Genomic DNA, 27,500 nt, shown 5'->3' with positions numbered 1-27,500 from the left:
CATGACAAAGGGGTCAATAACCTTAGCCACACCTTCCTGGAAAAAGATCTGCAATATTGCATAAAGACCAGGAACAGAGACAAACACTGTAAGCATCCAGGATTAAGAATCACATCTGAACTTGTTGAGTGTATTGAATAGTAAGCTTGGTGGCATAAGTTATTTCTTTATTTTATCTTTAATGCTAACACTGTTGCTGAAACAGGTTATCACATCTAACTTGTTCAGGCTGAGTTATTTCATGCCTCATCTATTATTGCTACACAACTTTTAAGAGAAAAACAATAAACATTTTGCAGTCTAATCACTGCATCTGTATACACAGAGTCTGTATATATATAAAAATTTCAGCCTTTTTCCAAAATTCACACAAGCAAATCCAAAAAGAGATAGAATATCTAATATCAGAATGGATCTGATATCAAAGTCTATGTTGGATGTTAAAGACAACACAGATAAGAATAAACTGTTGAGATAATATGTAAAAGATATTTTTAAAAATTGAGCTACAGGAAGAATCACAAGCCAATCTTTTACTATAGAGCTTAATGAAAATGAAAGCAACATTCAAATAAAAGATGTTTCTTACTAAGTTTGTTCACCTAACAAATACCTAGAAAAAGTTTTTGCATGAGATTTTTTGGAATGGGTATTTTCTGGCAGTTCTTTTTACATTCATGACCATGCATTGTTTTCCTCCAAGTTACATTTTGATGCTGAAAATGTGATAAAATATAAATCACTATTTCAATCTTGGATTACATTAAAGAGTTAAAATGATGATTTGTGTTGTATACCAAATAACATGTTTAGAAGAAGAAACTGAAAAATATTTTCTTCTTAACATCTGAAGCATAATACAATGCTGTTCTTAAAGTACTTTTAAAAATGTGATGCATTGTACCTCCAGTCCCTGAACACATAGGGGTTGGTTTATTTTAGTTGGTGGCAACTTAATATTTACTGAAGCATATGAAAAAAGGTACAGAGTTCCCAAGCAGTAAAAGTATCAGAAACAGTGATTCCACCCAGCTATTTACTATATCTCAGAGTGCTTTACAGGACAATTATATCATTCCCTGCAACAAAAGAAACAGAGGCATGTAAATAGATAGAGTCTTCCCCAAGGTCATCCAACCAGCCAAGCCAGATACAGAACCCAGGTGTCCTGAGCCCCAGGAATATTGAGTCATTGTGATCAGAGTGCAGTTTTTTCAGGTTTTCGTAGAGAAGGGTTATGATGACACCCTGCTAGAGGATTCTATTAAATGTGAAAATTCCACTGAGACTAAATAATGGTAAGAAAAGAAATTTCATCACCTCAGTACACCACTATTTTAGCTTAGCCCACTTTTGATTTTATACCACTATTTACTCACAGTAAGTTCACAATAACTCCGTCCAGGTCTTGAGGTTTAACATCCAACATTTTAAGAAACTAATGGATGCACAGATAATAGTTTATCAATAATATGTCCTCGGGGCAATGGTATTATTAGATTATTAATAAAATGGGAAGAAAATCCTCAAGCAATGCTTTTCAGTTAGATTTTTGGGGGGGGTAAAAAGTAAATTAAGAGAAGTAAAATCTGGAAATATGATAAAATTATTCTAGGGAGGCACTGGCTACTACTTTTCTCTTAAAAATCAATTATACTGATTATTGCTTTTCTATAAAAGAAAGATTGCAGTAAAAATTTTGAATTTTCTTTATTTCCACTATAAAAATTATTTGCAGTCTTTGCTGTTTAACAGGACACTAGAAGGAACATAATCCAGTCAAAGAGCAACGATAAAATCATTCATGCAGTCTTTATTTAAAAACAGATAGCTGAAGCCAGATTTTTCTGTATAAAACCTGTGTCATCTCCATGCTTTATGTATCAAAACAAAAATCTTAAAAGGTTTTTTTAAGAAACAATATTTGCATTTTAAAAAAGCTTCAGCATGGCTTTAAAATGAGATTTTTTTATAGCTGTAATTAATTCAGAGATTTAGGGATGAGAAGGGATTATTGTTATGCAACCTGACCTCAAAATACTATTAATGCCAATCCTATTTCACTAGATTCAATTTTAAATGTGCTCGTGAATTTCTTGATGCATTTTTACAATGGATGAGAATACAACATCAAGATATAAGGGTTTAATTCTAGCAAAGCATCTGCCTGATTTTTTGAGTTAATTGCTTAAACAAAAAATATTAAAGAAGCAGCTTCCCATTTCTTGAACTCTGTAGCTGTATTTCCTTTATTAAACGGGACAATGCTTGACAGCATAGTGAAGAGGCAGCAAGACATTAAGTAATAAAGACACTTCTCAAGTATGAATGTTCACAAATACAACTTCCCAAACCACAGAACTAGAGATGCATTCTTAAAGCAGTAGAAGGCACATTCTTGCAAAGAGGTCTAACCTGAACCACCTATCTAAACACCAGAGCTGGATGCAACAGGACAATAAAAGGTGGTCTGGGCAAACCCATGTAAGTGATAAGCACAGCACTTCCGCACTCGCCTTTCCTCAGACAGAATATCACATTCCATCACTCCTATGAAAAAATGTGACCTCCAACTACCATCTAGAAACTAAACATGATGAAAATAAAAAAAGTCTGACCCTTGAGTTGTAGCTCTCCCAGCTGCAAGTCCAAGTACTGAAGGGATCAGGCCCCTAAGTCAGCACACACTGCTCACTGAAAGGCTCCTCAGCAGCTGCCACAGCATATTCCATACATGCACTGAAAGCAGCAGTGCCTACCTGAGTAACATGACAAGGTCTGCATCACTGGATAAACGCACCAACCCAGGTGTTCCTTCTGTCCGGATGAACTGGATCTTCTCCCTGTGTAAGCAAAAAAGAATTCCAAAATATCTTTTGCAAATAAGGCACCAAAGTACACCACAGCAACAAGAACAAGTACAGGGTATATCATAAAAACCTCTGGGTTATGCTTCTGTATTTCAGAAATCATTTTTTTTCCCTGCCACACTATATCCATATGAGCAACAAAATATTACATCCAAAAAGATAATTTGTTCTGAGGAATGATTCTCCTGTTGCCCTCATCTCTTCAATGCTCAGGCTGCTTCAGGTAGTACAGCCATCCAAGTAGCAAAAAACAATTAAAAAAAAAATAAATCTATCCTTCAAGTTCACACTAGCTGTGTCCCCAAATTCAAAGTAGGAGGCTGAGCCCTGTGGGAAGACACAACTATTCTGAAAGTGACCTGTTTAAAGAGGTATTATCTTTTTTTGAACCTTTGTACAAATGCAAGCCATACATTACAATGCACGCTTGTGATTTTAAAAGCAGGGTTTTCGTACCACACTGCATTTAAGAGATCTTCCAGAAAAACCCTTGTACTATTTCTTCCCCCCGGCTCATCCAAGCACACACCCTTCCTCATAGACCCAGTTTGGTCACTACTGTGGAATCTATGCATCTGAGCATGGTAACACACAGATTTTTAGGATTTATATTGAATATTATTCCTTGGTTGATTCCTGTTCTTTTTCTCTGTAGAATTTTTCCCTGCATTCTAAAATAGAAGTACATCCCTTTTATTTTCTCTCTATCCATACAAGGTATATGATGGTACAGTAGAGATAAATTCTAATTTGACTTTACTCTTCAGAAGGAAAACAAAAAACAAACATGTAGTAAAAACTGTCCCAATTCCAAAGGAGAAAACCCCCAAACAAACAGAAAAGTAAAGAACTCTCCATAATAACAGCAGCATTGGCTCAGTTCAGAGGTCCATCTACCCCAATGTTCTATTACCAACAGTGACAAGAAGGTCAGAAACGATCCATGCAAGGCTGCTGGCAGCTGCAATATGAACTTCTGGAACACATCATTTCGGGCACAGTAGTTTCAACAAAAGGATCAAACCAAATTCCTTGCCATCTGTCTCTAAAATCATGGTGCGTAAAGAGCTTCTCAAACAGTGGACCTAACATACATTCCCTGGTAACTTGCAGTTATGTTTACAGCCATGGTGGACATCGCAGGAGTGTGTAATTCACTGTTTCTCTATGAAGAGAGGTACTGAAAGTCAAGTACCTGCTTCATCAAGACCCAGTGAAGGTTTAAGTCCATCCTGGAAGCCCTGTAGTTCCACTAGCACAGCGCTGAGCCAAAGCCAACACACACTGCCCACCTGTGAGCATGGCCCTGGAGTGCCCAGGGCAGGGACGTCTGGACACCTCCAGAACCTACTCCAATTTACATCAGAGCCCAAATAGCAAGGTTTGAGGAAATAAATGGCAGATTAAAAAATATATTTTAGCATTTAACTAGCAGCAACACCAAGAACCAGAAGGATCTTTTCTGGGTTAACTAATATGCAGCCCTCCAAATGAATGCAATCCATGACTTCTTGGGGTTACCAATAAAAGTTGTGATTTCAATGACAGTTTTTTAAATATATGCCTTTTACCTTCTGTTAAGATATAAATTCTGTTTAATGTATAATAGGTACCTTGCCTGAAGCCCTTTACATTATTGAACAATCTCAGTTTTATCTGTGGTGGTTTGCAATGAGATTGATTCTGGCTACACGCTTAATAACAGTATGGTAAGTACAATGTTCTCATTCCACCATAAAACCTCTGAACAACAATTTCCCACCTGTAGTATACTTTCATTGTACATTTTAATAGATCCTCAACTTCTTATCACACCTCTTCATTCCTTTTAGGAATGAGAAATTATTTTACAGAGAAAATGTAAGAGATGTTTTCAAATTATATCTGTTCTCTTCCACTGGCCAAACACTGATTTTCCTCCTCACCTATGTAATAATTATTACAATAATAGTAGTAATAATAATATTTAATATCATCATCATTCTACTTCAATTGCACTGAGATCCTCAAAGAAAGAGATTAATGACATTTGTACTAATCACTACACAAAAAAAAAATTACACAGAGAATTCATAGTGTGGGATTTCACTTAGGTCTTAATTCATCGAGCATTACAGCAATGTCATTGGAGTTGCTTAGTCTCACAACGTATCAAATAGATGTGGATTTCAGTAACTTGCTAAATTGGGGTCTTAAAAGACTAACTAGGAAAAATGAAACTGGGATCTCTATAACAATATAAGAAATGCTACTGAAATATCAACTCTAGAAGAATATAGGAGAGGTATAATGGAAGATACTTTACCTTAATCAAATATATTAATTTCAAAGACTAAGACTAGAATGGAAACATTCAACTTAACAGAATGGCTTCTCTGACTAAACCTACTTAATATAAAATAAAACTATGTTCATTAAAATCCTCAATCATTCTGCTAAAGCAGGTAAGTTAGACCTATATCTTCAGTCTATTTATGAAGCAAGCATACAGGATATACAGTCTCAAGTAAATGAGGAATTACAGAAACCAGTATCTTTTATCCTTTGATCTTCCATTTTTAATCTGAAAACCATCTTTTCTTTAGAAGGACCCATCTTGTGGCAAATTATGATTCTGTAATCAGGAAGCATGGTTCTACAAGAAGCAGAATCTGATAATACAAACAAGTCTTTTGAACAGTCTGAACTCTAAATTATCAAAAAGACACAAAACACATGAAGAAAATGACACTCTGATTGCTATCAGAGTAAAGGAAGTCAAGCACACTGGGGAAAGGAAAAAGGAATAATAAAACTACTAATAATCAGAAATTGTTTGTATACTATTTCCTGACAGATTAGTTTGCTCACATTTCAAACCAAGCCTGGTGGCACAAACTTGCCTGTAGTGATATGAGTGCAACACAGGAACTGTTTTGACAGGCTGAGAACTGTAAATTTGTATTTTCCTCCTTTCCTCTGTTTTTTCTAGAGAACGTGTATTCTGCTAGTATGTAATTTCAGGTTTGTCAGCCAGGATTTATTTAGAGGGTAAAACAAATCTTTAACATAGAAGCCTCATCATGTTAGAACAGAATGCTTTGGGAAACTGCAAAACAGGGCAGCTTGTTGAATTTTGGGAACTTGCAGGACATGGAGGAAAAAGGATCAGTAAGTAACACTATGAGAACAGAAAAAAATTAAAATCAGTGCTGGGCTGCTACACCAGCCAGTATGGATAGGCATCTGGAACACAGAGTGCTGCACTGACAGCTCGCTGCACAGGACAGACTGCAACCAACAAACTAGCATTTTTTAAATTTAGTGTCCAAGGAAGAATAGATACAGTCATTTGAGTCCTAGTCACTAATATCCAAGTTGTTAAGTTATTACATCTTTTACCCACCCAAATACATGAACTAAAGTGTCTGTGCATGATACACTTTAAGAGGGATCTTGCCACTTTCCAAATTTCACATATCATTCCTAGTCTAAGCATATGAGGGAATTATAACAACCACACAACATCAAAGATCATCCTTCATCAGATCTCGCTGGACTATGCAAAAACCTGAAGACAATTATTTCGTAAATTTTGGAGAAACACTAAAAATTCTGATTGACGTAAAATTACCTCCAAGGTCATTAGGTCAGGACAGACTTCCCGTAGGTGCGCATTGAGAAGATAAGGACAAAACCAAATGCCATTCTGCCTCACGCTCCCAGCTGTACACATACTCAAATGAATGGGCACATTTGCCATGCCATCCAGCTGTCTTGGCACATTTTGAAGACATCAGCAAATCTCTTATGCCAGTTGTTCCAAACATTTTCTTGTAGGTACCTTTATTTGGTAATAACACATTACTTCTGTTCTCCTAAACCTTATTTCAGGGAGTTACATAGAAATACAATAAAGAACTATTTCCCACAGCTTTGTGAATATGTTTGAATACGCCAAAAGTCTACAATCTGTTATGTTCCATGGCTAATTTTAATGAAAGAAACTAATTCTAATTTGCATTTTGTATTGAAATGAGAACAGCAAACTTCAGAAATTTTATTACCTGAGTGAATGATTCCTGGTAAGATCTGGTTGACGCTCTTGTAGAATTTCGAAGATATTGGGCTGCCGCAAAAATGCAACAATCTTGTCATTGTAAGCTGAAAACATCAACAAAAATATCATGCTGAAACAAGGAGCTGCTAAAAGACAGGACTGCATTCCTTCTGAGTTTTCAACAATAAGGAAAGCAACCTTCATCTTCACAGTTTTAAGTTTGGCAGTATTGTGTTAATACTTTTTCATGTAAGGCTACTGATTCTATCATTTAGGGAACGTGCTTCTTGATTATGAACAAAATCTCATTGTGACATGTCCCCACTGTTAACAGCTTTAATTCTGTTAGCAATTTCTATTCTATTTCATCACTTACACTCTTAGCTAAGGTCAAACTAGAATATTCATCGTTAAAATAAAATTGCAGGGACCTTGGTTTTCACGGCACTGAAATCCATTCTCAAACATTAAACAGTCATTGGAAACACCCACATCAAATCCTTGCTAATTGCTGAGCCTGCGATGTATGCACACCATGTCCATGGCAAGGGGAAGGATTTAAATTAGCAGAGATTTTTAAGTAAACATGCCACAGTACAAAGGGCCAGTTATAGTCAATTGGATTAATTTATCTTGATTTAGCACAATGTGACAGCTGTTAGATTCAATAAGCTAAACTCTGTTCTTGGTGGCACGGAAGTCAGTAACTTTGTGTGTATGTAACTGAGAACAGAAATTAAGCTAATGACTAATTCCAAGCTGATTAACACTTTCTGGAATCCTGCCAAAATAGATGCTCAGAAGTTGTACAAAAATCACTGGGAATACATGGAGTCCAATTAGAGGACAACTTGGTTCACTGGCTTCAACTCTTCCTGTCACTGCATAGAGTAAGTGAGCTAGGAAGGTAGAAGTTTTACATCAGTTCTTTGGTTCTGCACAGACACTTCTCAGTATTATTCCTGTAGGTTGCAACTGAACAACTGGGAAATGCTGATGGACTGAAGTAATCATAACAAATGATAACTTCCACCCACCCCAGCCAAATGAAAAACCCTGCAGTGCCCACTGACGTGACACACTCAGTCACAGAGAACTTCTCTGAAAAGAGGCTGTACGCTGACATACCCACAGGAACCACATCCTGGTACTGAGCTCTGCTGACTGTATTAAATGTGCTAGAAGGTCTTGGCAAAACTGGTGGTCCTGAATGACGTGAATCCTCCCCGACCTGAAAATGTGCAAGTAACCACAATGAGTGTCTCTATGCCCGCACGTGCACTTGGGTACATAAAAGCGAGAACTCATATGGCTTAAACCTAAACAGGTACGTAAATGCTTTGCTTGATCACTATCCCCAGTAATCACTGCAGCAGGAATCAGCTGTGTTGTATGACAGTTATTAGTAAAACATTATTTAGTATACTGTGCCTATTAATAGGAAGAATCAAAACTGATTGAAAGTTTATTGCTATTTTAAAATAATAGTCCCATTCTGAAAAGGGACTAAAAAATTCCAATTGGAATTCCTTCAGAGGGTCTTTTGTACTTCACCGACATCTCTATCCATATCGAAGGTTCTGAAAATCAAATTATGTTCCTTCATTAGCACCTCTGTTACCTCTGTGCATGAATGGAGTTTACCTGAATTTGAACTGGAAACAAGTTTGTAGCTGAAGCAGGAGGATAAAGAAGCGAGTTCACATTCAGGCAAGGCAAATGAGTCCAAAACTGGTAAAAATATGTTTCCTACAATCATTCAGTTAAACTGTTCTGATTTTTTTGTGTTCACCTTCCGGGATTAAAAAATGTTGCATATGAACATTTTTTAGGGTAGAACCACAATGTAAAATTGTTCCTGGTAGCATTTGTGGTGGCAGGGCAACTTCTGCAGTTTTCTGTGCGCTGAGGCTTCACTCATCTCTACAGTGTCAGTATTTTGTATTTTATCTATATAAAACATTTTGTTCAACCTCTTTTTCATCCTGCTGGACCTTTATGTTTACTTCTCAGTTCCTCTGCCTACACGAAATGGTCAGCATTGAACTACACTTCCAGGCTTCAGAGATCTCCAAAACATCTAACTGAAAAAGATCAAATAATTATAAAGGTTGTTTTTAAATCCAGTCTCTGAAATCACAAGAAGCAAAAGTCGTGAGGTGTCTCCCAAGATCTTTGTGCTCTCTGATAACACTCTCTCAGAAAAATCAAAAACTATTTCCTGTAGGCACTGTGCTGGAAAAGGAATGCCATTATTATTAGCTCCAGCTTCACGCTGCAGTTCAGCTTTAGCTAAAAAGGCATTCCTTACACTGGTTAGTTTGCTTTAGAGCATCCCCCTGTAAAAACTGGGTCAGTGGCTTCAAAACATCAAAGTTTGTGGCAAGGCAAATCCAAAGAAAGTATTTTGAGAATTTTTTTCATTAAGTATTCATCTTCTGCAATAATGTACAGTTCCTTGATGCAATAGTTTAAAAATAGGAAAAACAGCTGCCAATATGCAGCACTTCAGCCATAAGCGCAGAAGAAAAAGTGGTGTTCAGATTCATACATATGCATATAAATGAACATCATTACATCATTTATCCCAGAATGGGAATACTGTATTGAATTGCTATGTTTGAGATTCCTATCTGGAATTGTACTTCAATTCAATTCAAGTTACAATTGTAACAATATGAAGAAAATGCTTCTAAAATTACATGTAGAAACATGGTTTAAAGAATTTTATGTAGCCAGATGGAATGGAAAATTTTGACAGGTAATCAGCACTGTGTATATGCATTATATATGATGACTTCCTTCAGGATAAACTACACTTATTTTGTAGTATTGACAATTTCATCAGCACAGTTGACGTGAATCTCTCTGTTTCCAGTGCAGAGCTTCTGCACACTGCTTAAAGAAAGATAATTTAAGTGTATATTTGGTAGAGTTAAGAAAAAAATCTATTTCTCCTCTGTTATAAATCAATCACAACAGAAATACTTGCTTTAGCCTATTGAAGATCTAAATAGCTATATGAAGACACTTCTAGCTTCCTTGCCTGCTCTAAGACATCATTGCCTACATCACATCACCAAACTGACGGAAAATGCTATTTAAAACCATTTGTAAAATATACCTTATATTGGGGGTGGGGGGTAGGAAGTATCATGGGTGACTAAACCATGCTCACACAGGATATGAGGAGATATGCAGCCAGTGGTATGGCACTTGCTGCAGCTCAGCGGAAGCCCTGTTAGAGAAGTGGCAGAGAAGATTCATGACTGCTCTGAAACAGACCTCTGGCAGAACTTCATCTGCCACAAGACTGAGCTATAAAAAGGATAAATCAGAGCCTTTCTCTTGCCATTCTAATTGTATTATCTTTAATTCCTGGCATGGAATAGCCCTCCCTGAAAAGACAACTTACAGCCAACAGTATGAAGGTTAAATAAAGCACAACTGAAGTCTAAGTGATTGTACATACACTTGCTCAGAAGTAAAAAGAAGTTACAACAACAATATGGAAACTGCTGGTGAAAATGGTCCAGTGACATATCAACAAAATAGTGTTCTCCATGTATTTCTGTTCAGAAAGTAGAGATGAAATACATATGCAAATGCATATAACAGTCTGATAAGCCTATATGTAGTAAGATTTCTTTATATTTATTCAGAAAGTTGCACATCTAGATTTCTATACACACATGCACATTTTTTCCCCCCTTTTATTTGCAGAGTTACATCAACATACTTGGCAGACACCATGCTAGACAACAATACATATTTTGACACCGAAAGACAGGATATAGATACTGGTAATCTGTAATCAGATGCTCTCCTGTGGTTAAATGGAGTTACTGCGAATTAAAAGCAAGAGAAACTCATGTCTGATATTTTTTCTCTGAAATCACACATTGAAAAGCAACAATGGCTAGCAAATGACATAATAAATATTTACGGAGGAGTACCGTATGCTTACAGAAGTATCATGCTCCTCACAACATGGAATTGTGAATGGAACGATCTGAAAAAGGATGATCCTAAAAACCTGGTAGTTCCCCAAGGGAAGGGCCAGATCCAACTTACCTCACCAGCGCTGTGGCTGCGTTGCCTAGTTAAGTGCTGCCGATGGACTAATGCACTAGTGGGCCTGCTACTCTGCAAGGGAAGCCGGGGGTCAATGAACGTGGTAGTGCGGGAATTGTGGTCAACAAAGAAAGCCTAGAGAAGGAAAAAGAAGAAAGAATTTATAGCCCAAACTTTTTTCAATATGTCCAAGTTTAAGGTCTATACAGGATCTAGGTTTTATTCGTTGATGTGAGGCTTTGGAAAAATCTTCCTCATATTATGTGGCTTGCATCTCCTTTCAGCAGAAGAGGGATAACAGTTTTCCATCTCACTGAAGGGATGAGTTCTTTAATGTCGTACTTCATTGATGTCTATAAAGCCCTTTGAAATTCTCATCTGACAAGTGTCAGAAGTAGGAAGCTTTATTATGATTGTCAAGAAGAGAAGACTTAAATGTTTAAAAAAAGTAATCCTGGTGTATTCTCCCTTTCATTTCCTTATAAACATCTAAAAAGATGTCATTAAGTGGCAAAACCATTCCCTTTTGTGAACTATTTACCATATAATTATGAACACAATTGGGTGTATATATGTCAAGTGTATGATTGCATCCTGTGATGAACCAAGATTACAGGCCAACAGACATTTTTGCCATCCTCCTGATACAACTATTCTAAGTTTGCTAACCTTAAAAAAAAAAAAAAAAAAAAGGTCAGTCAGGGACACAAAGATGATGCAACAAAAACATTTAAACCAGGCAACTGGTGAGAACTACCACATATTGTCCAGTAAGCCATTTGCTGAAAGCAAGGTCACAGGAACATGTATCCTAGAAAATGAAAACCTCCCACAATTCTGTCCAGTTTGAACCAAAAAGGTTTCTAAGCCCTGAAATTTAAACTTTTTCTAAGCCCTGAAATTTAAACTTTTTCCAGTGTTAGTGTTGCACTTGGAAAGCAGCACTGTTCCATTTCAACACACTTTGCTTTTTGCAGTCACAATGCTGGAATCATGTGGAAGTGGCAAAAAAGACCCCAGTTTTGAGCAGGAGAGTTACAGGAAAGTGACATCTGGTTTGAGGAATCAAAGAATCTGGATCAGCAGAGAGGTGGTCAGGGACTGTGGGAGCCATTTCTGTGTTTGGCTACCAGTGAGGTACTTCAACCACATTTTCATAAACAATTCAGTCCTGTGGTGTCAGCAAAAGAAACAATCTCATCTTCCCCCATCCTGACCACTTGTTTCATCCCTTGCATGCCCTTCCTGCCTTGTGCTGGCACAAGTGTTTGTGTAGCCATGCAGTGAACCCAGCTGGGGAGCTGGTCCAGGCTAAAATTACTCTCTTTTTGTCCCTCTCCCTGCTGGTTCCTCTAACCTCGGTCAGCCCACCAGGGACGAGATGAGAGCAGAACTGGCTCTTTTGGCCGCAACACCATCTGACAGTATTCACGAAATCATTGTTTCAGACTGCTCAGTACAGCCAGACCAGAGAAAATGCAACTCTTCTGACTGTTACGAAGGTAGGTAGACAAACCAGTGTGTTATGCTATACAACTAAATACCATCATGAATTGTGGTGGGAGAAAATGTTCATACTTCCATTTCCCAAGGAAGAAGCATATGGAGGGACACCACAGTTACAAAACCTTAGAAATGCTCCAGAAGAGGGCAGCAAGCCTCCTACAGCCCTAACAGTGTTCACCTGTACCTGTAATCTCTGCCTACAACCAAGAAATTGCATTATGTGAACAGTAAGGAAGAACTCTGTTTTGATCATCTGACATAGTTACACATATGCAAGTGAAACTGACTGTTCCACAGTTCAAAAACTATAGTGTATTCAATAACTGCAATTTTAATTGCAATGTTTAAGCCTGATGCAGGACTTGTTCACCTTGACAAATAATGATGTCACCTGCAGCGCAAGTATACAGATTAGAGAATATCAAACTAGTGGGAAAGCAGAATGAAAACCATTCTGAAATTTCAGTTTGAGGCTTGGAAAGTGACTATTTACTATTTTATCTAGTCTGGTCTATGTGTGTTTATAAGATTATAAGCACATCAAAACAAAGGTTGATTTCATTAAGTCAACATTATACTGTAAAATCACATTAAAAAAAAGGTACTGATTCAATATAGGAGAAAGTACTACCTAGAGTTGCACTACACAGTTCTCTGAGTTAATGCAACAGTCTAATATTGCATATAGAGTTCTTTAGCATTCCATTTAAACAAAGAACTCAGTTTAAATATTAAGTTAAAAACAATCCTGTCTTCTTAAATATGAATGCTTGCAGGCCAGCTAGTAGCAGCCTACTTTAAAATTAAGCATAAATTACTATGTTGAAGCTTTGTTGAAGATAATCATTGGAGCTTCAAGGCTTTGGGTTAATCTGGACACTGGCACACAGCTCAAAATACAGTGTGGCTCACAGTCTCCTTTCAAAAAAATTCCTCTCATAACTCCTGTCTAGCTATAATCCATAAATCTATGATGCTTTAAGAGTCTGACATGGGTAGTGCCAAAACTACATTTGGCCCATTAAACACAGATAGTTGCCCAAGTTATCTTTCCAGTTGAAGCCTATGAAGCTTGCTAAAATACCCTTTCTTCCTGTTGAAGGCATTAGTAATCAAGTACAGTGGATTCCTTTATTGTAGAAAGAAAAAACAAACAGTTAAAATCCTACAGTAACTTATTGTGTATTTGCACATCTTGCAAAGATCTAATTAACAAGTATATACATTTGCATCTGGCTTTAAAATATGAACATGTGCTTACTCATATTGCACAAATGCACTGGGGTGCTTATCTGTATAATATATGTGTGTATGTACATGTATGCAGCAATGCAGAATTTCAAAGTTGTCAGACTGAGTTCAGCTCCGGGACCTATCTAGCCTATATGGTGCTTCCTGCTACCACCTTTTCCAGTGGTCTTCTGCCTCCCTGCAGTCAGTGACTGATGAAGGTTCATCTGTAATGCCAATCAGAAACTACATCCTAGTTATGCCACATCTTTTAGGAAGAACTGCATGCCAACCAGATTTTCTGCAGGGGATACACAGAGGAGTCAAAGAAGAGTGGGCAACGGGGCTTTGCTGTGCAGCTTTGAAGGTAGTTCAGAGGTAGGCAGTCCCCAGCTGACCTTGGAAGACAGCCTGCAAAGAGGACAAGCAACCAGGATCATGCTGACATTGGGGAGTGAAAACTCTACTAACTCAGCACTGCATAAGGATCAGAATGATCACTGTGCCTTGTGAGCAAGGGCACGAAGCCTCTTACTATAATATACGTGGAAAAATAAAGGAAAATCTCATCTCAGTAGAGAAAAGTAGCCAGGGAAAGAAAATATAATTATATATTTTGGCATGGCTAACTTCTACTTGCTTCTCTTTAGCTTTATACTTTGATAAAGGCAGGTCCAGTTTCGGTTTGGTCTCATCAAGCACTGGTCTCACCGTGTACTGGCCATCATCCCTCTCGAGTGCTAAATAGGGTTTTCTACTGGCCACAAGTGCTACTTGTGACAAAGGCAATTCAACTTAATGAAAATGAACAATACTGAGCCTAATTCAAAGTGAAGAAATCCCAGTGGGGATTTATTCAGTGCTTCCTCTTGTTGATTAGTGTTGTGGTAGCATCACTGTTACTAAATACCACACCAGAAATCCAAAGGTCTAATTCTCTCTATTCTCACCTACTAAAGTCAATTGAAAATTGCTGTATTCTTCAAGAGAAAAGTGGCCTCTGAAGAAATGAACAGAAAAAGAATTACTAAAACAGAAAAGAGCGAGGGAGGCAAAGAACAAGGTTAGTATAATTGCACATTCCTAATTGTGTTTCCAATGAAAAACCACAATGCTTTCCAGAGTTAATAAACCTAAGAAGAAAACAACCCTCAAGCACCTTTTCTACCCTTCAGTTTAGAATCTGCCTGTAATCTTTTCAAGCATCAAGATCATTATTTATATGCACGCTCACAGCTAACCGTACCAAGTCTGATAAACCTGAGAACAGAGAAGCTTAATATGCTTATAGTCTTAATTAGGACTTCTCACATGAACTGATAGCCTTATCACTTCCTCACATGCTAATCACAGACTATTTTTAATCCTCCTATCTTCCACAAAGAAAATCATATTCTAGATAGTGAGGATACACTAGTTTAAAGTTACATTAAAGTTACATTACTACTATAAAAATGTCTGTTCTTTAATTTTAAAATATTTTGTCTGAAATTGAAAAGTGATACCTGTTGTGAGAAGAAGTAGGACTTTGAACTATTCAAGATCCCTATTAATGAAACTTACTAACCACAATTTCTTTCCTGTTAAGCAATACATAACCAACAGGGTAATCATCCCCAGAGCTATCCCAGTCTTAAGGGCATCCATTTTATCTCAGAAACTGATGAACGCTGGACGTACTTAGCATTTGAGTAGAGGACTCACCTAGGAAAATGGTAAGCTATTAAATAAAAAAAAAGCAAAGAGTGCACACTAGTGAGCCCCACTCAAGACTCTGAGGTTGAAGAAGGAAAAAAAAAAAGCCCTAAGGAAAAGCTTGACAGTTAAACAAGAAAACTAATGGTTCAACAGTAACTAAATAAAATTCAGTAGATAATACTAAAGTAACTTTACATTTAAATTATCTTATGAGTACACAGGCAAAACCCCAAAGAGCTCCACTGAACTGCCTGTGCTTACACACAGTAGATAATTCTTTTCAAAAGAAGTTTTAAACATACAAGGAATCTAAGCAACTTATTTCATTGTAAAAAGGCTACAAATTTTCTAGCAATTTTCCTTGTAATGATTAATACCCACTTATCGGTCTCCTTCTCCTTTCATATAATGCTTTTTCAGCACAGACAAGAAATTCCAATCTTCTTTTGGCAAAAGCAGGAGAAAAAGATGCGCACCTTTTACATCTGGAGAACTTACGCTCTTATTAAGAGCAACCAACGGAGTCCAGACATTGCAACATTCAAAATCAAGCACTCAACAGAGCCACATGTGCATTACAGTTACCTTGCCCTGATGGTCATGTTTCATTTCCCAACCTCTCGGCAGCTCCAGTTGTTTGTTAGCAAACATGTTGAGGAAGCCCACCAAATCACGATTATGCTGGTAGCGCTCAAAATGGTGGGTGTCCCGCCGGACTTTGGTGATCATGTGCTTCAAACACGTGTTATTTGTAAACATGCGGTAGGCACTCTGAAAAAATAAATAACAAAAAGAAATACTTTTAAAAGATAAAGTTTCTTCTTACTACAAAAGACAATATTTCCACTGTAAATAAATCATCTAATCATCTATAAAACCTTAAAAATTATCTCCAATTAAGCCACAAAAAAGATGGTCTACTTTCTGAAGATTTGGGGTAAGTGTGTGATGTTTCTTATTTTGCTTGAGATATACAAAATTTTATAATTGACTCACTACAGCAAAGTGTGAAATATATTACATATTCCATTTACCACACTTGTCTCTGGAACTGTGAAGAATTCTATAACATCAAAGAGTAGATTTCATAGATATTTTCTAATTTCTGAAATAATGAGTCAAATGCAGCCATAGAATACAGCAATAAAACTGGTAAGGCTTTCTGCAGGACAGAGATACATAAGCTTGTAGAACTTATCACAAATCTACATAAATACTGTTTCCACCTATTGATTTTTCAAATATACCCTATCATTGCAAATCCATGTGTCACTTACGTAATAAAATTAAAAGAAAGTAAAAGGAGAGCACGGAAGAATAGGGAAAACTTTCAATAAAAGTTGTAAAAAAAAAAAAAATTTAAAAAAAGTTGTAAAAAAACCAAAACCCAGCCAACCAGAAACCAGGTCTTTTTCTCCCTTAGCGATAGACAGAAGCCAAGACACAGGCCCTCCTATTGCACTGTGGTGCTCCCTAAGTAACTCTGTGCCCCTACACCTCTCTACTCCCCAGCCAGAGATCTTATCTACCTCTGTCCCATTTCATATATTCAGAATAAAGCTATGCAAGCTAAGCAGAATTATTCAGATACAGACAAGCATACATATATACCAAAACCAAACTAACGCTGACCAGTAATTTAGAAAACACTGTTTTATTAACAAGTGTGCTTGCAGACAATATGTTGTTCATTCCATTACTTCTGTTTACACTATACATCCCGTTACACAAAAGAAAAGAAACATTGAAAAAAACCCAACATATAAGAAGCAGCACTGAAGAACAGGCAAAACAGAAAAGGAAAACATATATTAAGATGTTTTTTTGTTCAGTGTGATGTCCAATATATTCTGATATAAACCAAGCAATCTGGGGGAAACAAATCATCCCATAAGCAGCAAAGTCATCTTAAAAACTAAGCATCATTTTCATTCTCAGAATTGTCTCTCACCCTCTGCAAAGCACAGTAAGAAAGTTATTGCTTCAGTAAACAAACGAGTTTTGTATCATAAGAAAGATGAAGAATTGAGTGAAAAATAAAAACTGTAGAAACTATAATGCCAACTAGGACAACTGATAGCTCACCAACTGCAAGGAATGATGATGACTGAATTAATCCAGCCTCCCTATGTACTACCAATATCTTAGCATCAAACACTGAGCAGTATCTCTGTACACAAGACAACTATATTTATAAGCACATATTTAAGAAAGTCAGCTGTAGACGCTATACTCACAGGGTTAGAATGCAGCACTGTAAAGAACTCTGGGCTGATAAGGAATTTCACAGGGGGAGACTGGAGCAATAAAGTAAGCCTGGATCTGGAGGTAGAGTGAGGCAGCACATTCTCTCTTCGAAAATCTAACAGCAAAGTGAATGACAAAGACTTTGAGTAATAATCGTTACCAAAACATCACTGCAAACAACTATATCAATTTGAATCACACAAGCAAGAAAAGCATTAGGTATAGAACTATTTCAGATTTAATAAGTATTCTCCACATAAGCATACCTGAATTTCTTCTAACATAGCACTGAAATTCCTGAAAATATCACAGTTTTAGTTTAATAACTTTTACTTATTGCTTTTGGTGAACAATCATTAAAAAACCATATATATATAAAAAAATCACATCCAATTATTTAGGTTACCAAACATATGCCTGTGTAGAAGATGCAAGAAGGTCCCTGTGGCAAGCCTACATTACTATACTGTAGCCATATACAGGTAAGTTGTTTTTTACATGTTAACTGATGGACATAAAAGTCATTGTACACTTAAAAATGCTTCATTCCTCCTTTAAAAAAAATTTTTAAAATCACTGCCATTAACAAAGCCCCAATTCTGATACAGTATTTAAGCAGCTTATGTAAGTAAGAAACAGGTTGCTAAGGAAGTACCTTTCAAGTTTCAACTTTCAGTAAACAATTGAGTCTTCTAGCAACTGCAGAAGCGCACTGATTTTTCAACACTATTAGGAACTGAAAATATATTATGAGTGGTATTTGCTACAATGTTAAAACTGTTCCCCCCAATTACTTTTGAAAATCAACCGGACATTTGGATGCCTATTTTAATGTAAGTGAAAAATTGCAAATTCAGATTGGTTCTGCAGTGATTTTACTCTAAGATGTATGCCATCGTCTACATTTCACAGTTTCTTTCTTTTACATATCGCACTATTTGCACACTTCCCCATCATTCATCCCCTACATTAATCATATAGAACACATCTACCATGGATATAAAAGATCACAACCCAAAGGCAGAGAAAGGAGAAGAGGCAATGAATGAGACTCTAAAACAAAGGAAAAATAAGAAGAAATTACAAAAGAGCAGTAGAAAAACAAAGGCAGAGTAAAATTCTGAATATGGATGCGTAAACATTACGGAAAAAAGGGAATGGGGAAAACAAAGACGTTCATTCTAAGCATTTAAAGGAAACCAGAAGCGTAGTAAGTAAAGTAAAGGAGCAAGAGGATTTTTAGAGACACTTCTTAAAACAATAGACCCCAAGCCCTCCCACATGAGACATGCCTATGGAGCAGTGCAGCATAAAGACCCCTGAAGCTACGCCTGAATGTTTGCGCTGGGAGTGTCTTCCAGGCATGCACCACAGTGGCAGTCAACTCTGTGTTGGGACAAAACTTGGGTGTACACCAGTCACTTCTCACACCCTTGAAGATGCTGTGACATGCTGCAGGTAGGTCCACTGTCATAGTCTGGGTAATATGGAAACCAGAATGGTCACCAGGTGGGTTTTTCTTGCAGTTTAGAGGAATGTGATTTATGAAAAGCTTATTCAGCCAAACCTGCTGATTCGGGTTTAGCCTGAATTTGCTTTAAACTGATTTGTTGCAGCACAATAAACCATCTAGCTGCACATGCATGTGCACAAAGATAGAAAAGGTAAAGGGTATGGCAGAAGTAAAGAAAAAAAAGTATAAATGGAGTACTTGGCTAAATCACAAGTTCTACAATGACTTGAAACTCGAGAAAGGGTGGTATTGCTTGGGTATTGATTAATTTAGGAAAGAGTATTATATGAGAATATCGAGAGCATCTAGAGACAAAGCCAAAGCACATAATAACACACAATTACGCAAGGGACTGGATAGGTAACTAACTTTATAAATGTATTAGTAAATTAGTATTAGGAAGATGACCAAGGAGAGAACCGCTTAGCGAGAGGAAAAAATAGTAATGATGCTTAGAGCTCATTAAAAAAGATCTTTCCTTCTGTCTTCATTCAAAAAGTTAACACCAACCAGACAACCAGAAGAACTAAAGAATGGGATAAGAAAGAAAACTTTCTTCTTAGGCCAGAATAGGTAAAGATCAGGTTAAAGACTGTGATGGAAATCAGAGGTTTTCAAACCGTCTGGGCTTGATGAATTGTACTCTAACACACTCAGGAAACTAGGTGAAGCAATCCCTGAGACATTGGTGGTTATTTCCGAGGTCTAAAGGAGTTATCAGAAAAAAACAAAAGGGATAAATATTATATTAATTTTTAAGAATAGCTGAAAAAATGGTGAAGGAATCTATACATGAATTGACATATTTCTCAGACAGACACATGAACTAATTGTCAAATTACTTAAAGCAACAAGAAGACAGCAAGGTAGAGAAACACAAGTAACATGGATTTCTGAAGAATGAATCATAGCAAACTACTTGAGTGGTGTAAAGGCCACGTATTTTGATGTCAATAAGGCCTCTAATACTCTCAAAATCATGTTGGGGGAGAAAATTACCTGAAACAGATGAAACCACCTGGAGAGGGGTATGCAGCAGTTTGCAAAAATATACTAAAGAGCAGTTATGATATATGTCAAACAGGAAGAGTGCACCAAGTGATGTTTCACTGAGATCTGTCTGGGTCTGGTCCTATTCATTATTTCTATTAATGACTGGATAGGGAAGACAGAACTTGCTCAAACTAGGAGATGCTGCAGTACTTGTACAGCAGGATGGGCAAGATTCAAAACCATAGTGACACATTAGAAAAGTACAAAGACCTGTGTGCAGGTAGGGATAATCAACTGCACAAACACCAGATGAAAAACAGACACCTGTGCCAAAGATCTAAACAGAAGAGTCTGGACCTGATTTTAGCAGATCAAAGACTGAACACTGGTGGTTAGTGTCAAACTAGCAGAAAAAAAGTAATAATTATGCAGGAATGTACAAGGAGAGCTGTACATAAGCCACACAACTTTTCCACAATCTCCTCAGTACAGCAGAGTCATAGCTTTAATTTTTTGAAATATTCCTCAGGAGCTGAAGACCAGCTGAAGAGACCTAAAAACACAAGCCATGAGGAAAGACTAGCAAGTAACAGACATAAGAATATAAGAGAAACAATATGAGTAGACTGTCTATGGAGAAGATGTTATAAGAACACAAGAGATAGCATTTGCAAAGTATGGTTTAGGTACAGCTCATCACATCTATCTTCAGTATGGAGATGAAGCTGACGACTGCCCAAAGACCTTTCTAGTCCTATATTCTACCATTTCAAAATGCAGTAGCAGATTCAAAATATTTGTAACCCAAACCACATAATTTTATACTTTTTCACTGCAAATGTCCTGCCCGTATTTTTACCCACTCAGGTACTGACAGACGAATCCCACATTCTGAAGAAGAATCTCACAGCTCTGAATCTCACATTCATCTCTTCAGTGTATTGAACAGGCTGAGCCATAGTCTTCAAAAACTAGACAGCAATGAAAACAGTTTCTTTTTCACCCAGACTTTCAGAGGCAGAAGTTAGGCTCTGCCTTATGTCACTCTCATTAAATCATCTATGAGACTAGTGCTCCCTTTAGAGAGGGAAAAAAAAATTTTTTTTTTTTTTTTTTTTTGACCTGCATTAGAATGGTGAAAGTCAGTTTCCTCTCCAGCTCCATCCACGGCATTTGTATGCTCTTCAGGCCTGTCATTGGTCATTGTTCTTCGGATGCTCTGGTACCTAGGGTTAGAAAACTGGACTTTATCAATAGTACACAGTAACTGCGATCCAATTCTGGCTCTGTTGGGAGCTTGCCTGTCTTTTCTGCCATGTAGGTTAATATACATTGACCTCTAATTTCTGCATTAATAGTCTTTTGAATTTCTGAAAACCAATATCAGATTTTTTTTTTTGGTCACATAGCTTATGAACACAGGTGGAATACAAAAGCCCACATGCCAATTAAAAGGGACAGCCACATAAAAATAAATACATATGGTCAGCTGCGGTAGCAACTGCAACCCTGTCTTCATACCCTGTCTTACAATGGTGAATGCAGTTTTGCAAGCACACAATTCACAAGCAACCAGTGTAATTCCTACCGGCGATTCAGCTGTTCCATTTGCTGTATGGAATTTGACCTCTGGAGAATCTGTGGGGCTGGGGGGGCTGTGGGTCGCTGCCATGTTGTTGTCCTGTTCACGTGGTCCACATAAAAAATCCGTCCATGGCTGTCAATTCGAGCCTCCCAGTCTAAGTAGCAATAAAATACTGTGAACTATGGAGGGCTTAGGGTTTATTTATTTCTTTATTTTAGCTCTGTCATTTTGGTAACTGAATCTACTGTTTCAAGTTTCTATTTCTCTTTTACAGGATGACTTCAGCGCAGAACTTTCTTACTAAAGGGTTAAGAGATGCGGCTTTTCCCTATTGTATCCCATAAATCAAATCCCTGCTGTACGTAAGGTTCTGTGATAGCCATATCTAATAATTTCCATTCCTTTCTCTGTTCTATTTCCCACTAAATTTCATTTATATCTCAAAAAAGCAAACTGAAACACTTTAACATTCTCCGAAAAACATTTCCATTTTTTAAAAGAAAAAAATTATTGAAACAGATGTTCCTGTGCAAAGGTCCCATTTAAAAAAAAGTAATACCTTCTGATGAAATAAAAATACTCAGAATTTTTATCCAGAGTTTGTAAACAAAACAAAACATAGAGGTATTCCAGGAAGGACAGAATTGTTCACTGGGGGGCAAAAAAAAAAAGTTTATATTTGTGAATTCATTATTCTGCTTAAATGTCAAACTCTGAAGCACTGTATAATAGTGGAGCTTTTTCTTATGGTGATTATGTGTCCAATTCTGACACACAGTCACCATTTCTGTAATGCAGTATTGCAGAAGAAAAGCACTTTTGCCTGGCTTCAATTTTAAATACACAAGTTTAAACACTTGGGCAATGGCTTCTAAAGTAAAGCACCTACATCAGTGTTGTAATGGACAAGGATATCTATCTTCCATTAGTCAAATCGTTGTTAGACAAATGTGTTACAGGTAATTCAGCTTGCTGAATTGCAAAATTGTAATTCATCAAGGTTGTGTGGTCAAGCTGATCTGTTGATTTTTCCCTAAGAACGTAGGAATTGGAGCATAATGTTGCATGTTATAGGCAGAAATACTAGATAAATATTTCAATGCTTTCTCTTGTTCTTTAACTTAACCAACACACAACTGAAAAAAATACCCCTATTTTTCTTCCTTAGTTTCACATTCTGGTGAAACAACAAATAGAATACAATCCAAATCCAAATTACGAAGAAATTATAGTTTATAACTCAAAATCATATTCTAAATGCTTTCTCTAATTTTTCACCATTAAAATATTAAAAGTGTTACATATCTGAAAGAAGAGCTTTGAAGAGAAAAACTGAATCTAGGCAACAATTAGTATTTAAGATTTTATTCACATTAGCAAATAACGATCTACATAAAGATTGCACTGGGCTTTGACTGTAAAGGGGTGATTGTGAATATGCATGCCCATGCACGACTGTGTAGAATCCCAGCAAATGTCAGAAATGTTAGAATACCACACAGCCAAACCTTTTCCATTAACATTCCAATAGATTTTCCAAGTAGTTATTGTAGTGTATAGTTTGCCTCTGAAACACAAAAAGCAATCTATGTATAAACCATAGTATTGTAAAAGCTCTATATGCTTTTATCGTTTATTACACTGATCTCTGAGTATTTCCTGTAATGTTCTCTTTTTCACTATGAAAAGTGATAAAAATGCAAATGAAATATATACATCTCCCAGGAACAATTTTGTAAAAAATAATACAGGTTTATTGAGGTGGCAGTTAATTCATTTTAGGATCTGCCGCAGGACTGATTTGTTATATGCACTGATTATAAGAGAAAGCAGCAGGGAGCAAAATCTTCTCATCACCCTGGCTTTCCAATACACAGTTATATCTGTGTTCTGCTATCAGGCTCCTTCTAGTTACCCTCTCCAATTACAGAGCAAACACAGTCCCATTGCATACTGTGAAATAAGTATCTATTCATTTTATACTAAATATCTGAATTCCTGACTCCTTTAAAGTAATACAGCTTTGCCAGAGACTTCAGTAACTTTTTTTTTTGCTTTTTTTGTTTTAATGTTTGCCCATTAGCTGTGTAGCTTTTTTTTGGTCCTTTCTCCTTTCTTTAAATATCTAACACTGAACAGATTTTCACTGCCCCAAGTTTATGCAAGTGAATCAGTCCAACAATTGAGAGCAATATATTTTTCATATGCATTAGAGAAATTACAATTTATCTGTCAATTTAGGCTCATTTAACTGTTGCTTAATACCCAGGTTTGTTTTAATTCAAAAAGTCTTCATACTGCCTCAAAAAATGCAAGGACAACACAGACACCTATCACATAACCTGCAGAGATTAAAGATGTTATATATTTCTTTGTAAATCATTCAAGAAGTATTCAGAGATTTCAGAGTGCTTGACATCTTTCCCTCCAAGTGCCTCATACAGCATATCACCCCACCTCCACGTGCACTGAATACTGAAAAGGCAGCACCGTGCCTTCCTACTTCTCTGAAAATGTCACTTAGCAAGTCTGTATACACCAGGTATAATTATCATAACACATCCCGATAGTTTGCAGACTGAGCACAATGCCTTTTACAAAACAGCACTAGACTTCATCATCATCACTCTTCACTTAGAACTTCTCAGCTGTTCATTCTCAGTTCTCACATTTAAAAAAGAAATGTAGTGAGATCTCGGTAATGAGATCCAGGCATCCTATCCCCCAATTAAAGTATGAAGAACCTCACTTGGTGGTAGAGCCTCATCCACTCTCTGGTAGCGGCTAACATCCTGACGTACCGAAGGCAGCGATCTCAAGGGCTGATGGCCATTGGCTTGAGAACCTGGAATCAAAATGCCCACAAATTATTTTTTCAGTCCATGTGGGGAAACTCTAGAGTTGCCTCTAAAGTGAACAAGACATGGTAAAGCTTCTTCAGGACTACAATATTTTAGGATATACCTAATAGTCATCTATTTTGGGGGGCAAAATAAATTATGTCTACAGTTCTAGGTAAGTGATTTCTCTGGGATGCACTGCAGTCCTGGTCCTGAAAATGTCACCTCTTGGGATGTGCCGCATCCACCTGTGACCAGCACAAGCCAGGGCACAGAAACAACAGCATGTGCCTCAGCCATATCCCAGCAAGGGACAAGACAAAGTTCCACCTGGCCCCTGCAGAAACCTTGCTGTAAGAGTGGGAGGTGAAACTGTCCATTGACCTTCCTTGCTGCAGCCACACTGATCTGCAAAACATGGTGCAACCCGACACCTAATAAAAAGAGCCCCAAACGTCTAAAAAATGCTGTAAAATAAAGTATTGATAGTATTTGAATACCAAAATTATTTGTTCCAAATCAAAGAGCTGTTTATGAAGAGAAGAAACGAATAGATCCCAAAACTTTTGAAATGTTATGAAAGAGATGCATTCAGAAACCCACTTGATTAGATCTACTTCAATCCCTGAAGAAACTGAACGGATAATGCACTGTGAAATGTGCTTGGAAACAATCCATTAGGGACACAATTCCACTTTCAGTGATTTTAGTAAGACACAAAATTCTCAACTGTTAAAATAATTTTATAATTGGTACAAGATTTACAGTGTTAATTTGAGTAACACATTCGTCCCTCCCATGGTTCCAGCTTGCTAGGATGTGTCTGTACAGATAAGGAACTGGGAAAGGGAAGATAAACAGCCTGAAATGTGCTAAAAAATCTTTTTTTTTTTCTCCTTTTGATTACCCTTATATTTTAATGCTAATATATAAACATGTGAAAGAAAAGACCCAAATATAAATTCTAGTTTTCATTTCATAGTTTTGGGATTTTTGTCCCCCCTCATTACCATTTTGATTAGCGAGCAGGGTAATATTGTGGAATTCTTTCCTCCTCTTCATCCTCCTTCTCACTACTCTCTCAAGAATTAAAATATATCCAATTTCAAAATAAACATGTCTTGGATATTTCAGGTTTGATTTTTTTGTTAAATCAAAACCCCAAGTCTCTTGAAGAAGGGAATAATTCTCAAAGGAAAAAAAAATCTTGAAAGATAATGAAATTGAGAAATGAAGATCTTTATTTTCAGATGTTAATTTTTCAAATAATTTTTACTGGTTGCAGAAGGGTCACTTCAGAAAGTGCCTCCTGCAGTTGTTACCTCCAGTAGCTCCTTCAACCTGTGCTGTCGCACCCTCACAAGCTGCTTGGGCTCCTTCAGCTTCTTCATCCTGAGACTGGTTATTGGCAGCTGCCGCCTGCAGGCTTCTTCTTCGCCAGATTTCTTCTGCTTCCTCTTGGCCTTGTAATTCACCCGCCTCAGCCTCCTGTACTTCCTCCTGAGGTAACTGTACCGCAGGTAGAGAACCAGAAGTACTTGCAGAGTCCTGTGCTTCAGCACCTGGCTCAATTCTAGCTGCATCAGTGGCACAAGCTCCCTCTTCCTCCTCCTGAGAAGAGAAAGCTGGAGTCTCAGGAAATCTGGCACTTTCAAAAGAAGAACACCGCATCTCAACTGAGGAACGTCGCACGGTCGCGCTTTCGTTGCAAGAGCTGTCTGCCCCTTCCACGTCACTCTCCCCTTCTGGCCGGGTACTAGCCTCACTGACACTTTCTGTGCGAGCAGGATCACTCTGCTCGGTTTCTGATGACATCTGGGAAGGTTCAGACCCTTGATCAATGGATTCCATTTCATTAACTCCCCTTCTGCTCCCAGCAGCGGCATCAGCAGCTCCTGCATCCGCACTGCTAGGAGGCTGCTCTGCCTCCTGAGTGGCACACGACTCACTGCCAGCCTGGTCTGCTGGTGCTTCGCTTTGAGAACCTTGCAGGCTTTCACCTCCTGCTAACTGTGACGGTGGGAGCTCTGGAAGAGTCTCTTGCTGGTCATCAGTTAATGGCAAAGGAGCTTCAGAGGCTGAAACGTTTTCATTCTCCGCAGGCCCTTGCATTACCTGATCTGATGAGCAACTTAAACCATTTCTTTCAACGTTTCTTGTAGCACCATTAAGCATTACTAAACCACCATCATCTTCCAAGGAAGACGGAAAACCCAGGTCTTGATGTAGCTCATGCTCCTCTTCATCTGAGTCAATGTGAAGCATAGCATTAAGTCTCGTGTCAGTAGGAAAGCTACTCCTCAGTTTTGGGGAGGCTCCACGTGGACGCTCACCACAGGCAGACGTCCCGGGTCTGGGATGAGTATTGTGTTCTATTGCATCCAGATAGTCATTTAGTGAGTCCTGGCGACCTCTAGTAGGTGATGATCTTGAAGCACCGGAGGTCAACTCATCCTGGTCCGTTTCCAGAGTTCTACTAGTCCTTAAAGAATGTCTCAGGATTGCTTCTCCAGAAGATTCCTCGAGGACAGGACCATTGGAACACACTGTGGATGTATCATGATGTCCTGCTGGCATGTCCTCATCATCGGAGGGGCTCCCCAAGTCTCCATTTACAGAGTTCGCTCCTAACAAATTGCCAACTGTTTCTGGTGAAGCATCTGCAGAGACACAAAGACTTGAATCTGAAACACAATGCAGCAACAGACAGTTCATTCTACTTTGCATCACAGAAACGATATAAAAATACACATCTTTCAAGATATTTGCTTATTTCAATCAGACAACTAAGGGAAGAAAATACAATTAAAAAAACAGAGGCATCTACAGCATTATAATAGCAATTACAGAATTTTCTCTGTGTAAGTCTATACTATTTTGTAGGATATAGAAAATTTAAGGGGTG

General features: G+C 37.6%; 1 protein-coding gene across 2 annotated transcripts in view; it reads right to left on the bottom strand.

Moving 5' to 3' along the window:
* Nucleotides 1-27,500, bottom strand: part of HECW2 (HECT, C2 and WW domain containing E3 ubiquitin protein ligase 2) — a 173,494-nt gene that overhangs the window by 33,012 nt on the left and 112,982 nt on the right. For both annotated transcript variants that reach the window (XM_074829571.1, XM_074829572.1), the window contains 10 exons: nucleotides 25,918-27,255; nucleotides 24,505-24,600; nucleotides 21,759-21,909; nucleotides 21,293-21,396; nucleotides 17,655-17,779; nucleotides 16,003-16,188; nucleotides 10,984-11,118; nucleotides 8,038-8,140; nucleotides 6,917-7,013; nucleotides 2,760-2,843 (listed from right to left, as the gene is read on the bottom strand). In XM_074829571.1, the coding sequence (XP_074685672.1) occupies nucleotides 2,760-2,843; nucleotides 6,917-7,013; nucleotides 8,038-8,140; nucleotides 10,984-11,118; nucleotides 16,003-16,188; nucleotides 17,655-17,779; nucleotides 21,293-21,396; nucleotides 21,759-21,909; nucleotides 24,505-24,600; nucleotides 25,918-27,255 (2,419 nt within the window). The remainder of the gene's footprint in view (nucleotides 1-2,759; nucleotides 2,844-6,916; nucleotides 7,014-8,037; nucleotides 8,141-10,983; nucleotides 11,119-16,002; nucleotides 16,189-17,654; nucleotides 17,780-21,292; nucleotides 21,397-21,758; nucleotides 21,910-24,504; nucleotides 24,601-25,917; nucleotides 27,256-27,500) is intronic.

Source organism: Strix aluco, chromosome 6 (genome assembly GCF_031877795.1).
Source record: "Strix aluco isolate bStrAlu1 chromosome 6, bStrAlu1.hap1, whole genome shotgun sequence".
Lineage (NCBI taxonomy): Eukaryota > Metazoa > Chordata > Aves > Strigiformes > Strigidae > Strix > Strix aluco.
Note: the sequence above shows the minus strand (reverse complement) of the source record. Positions and strands in the feature narration are given on the sequence as shown.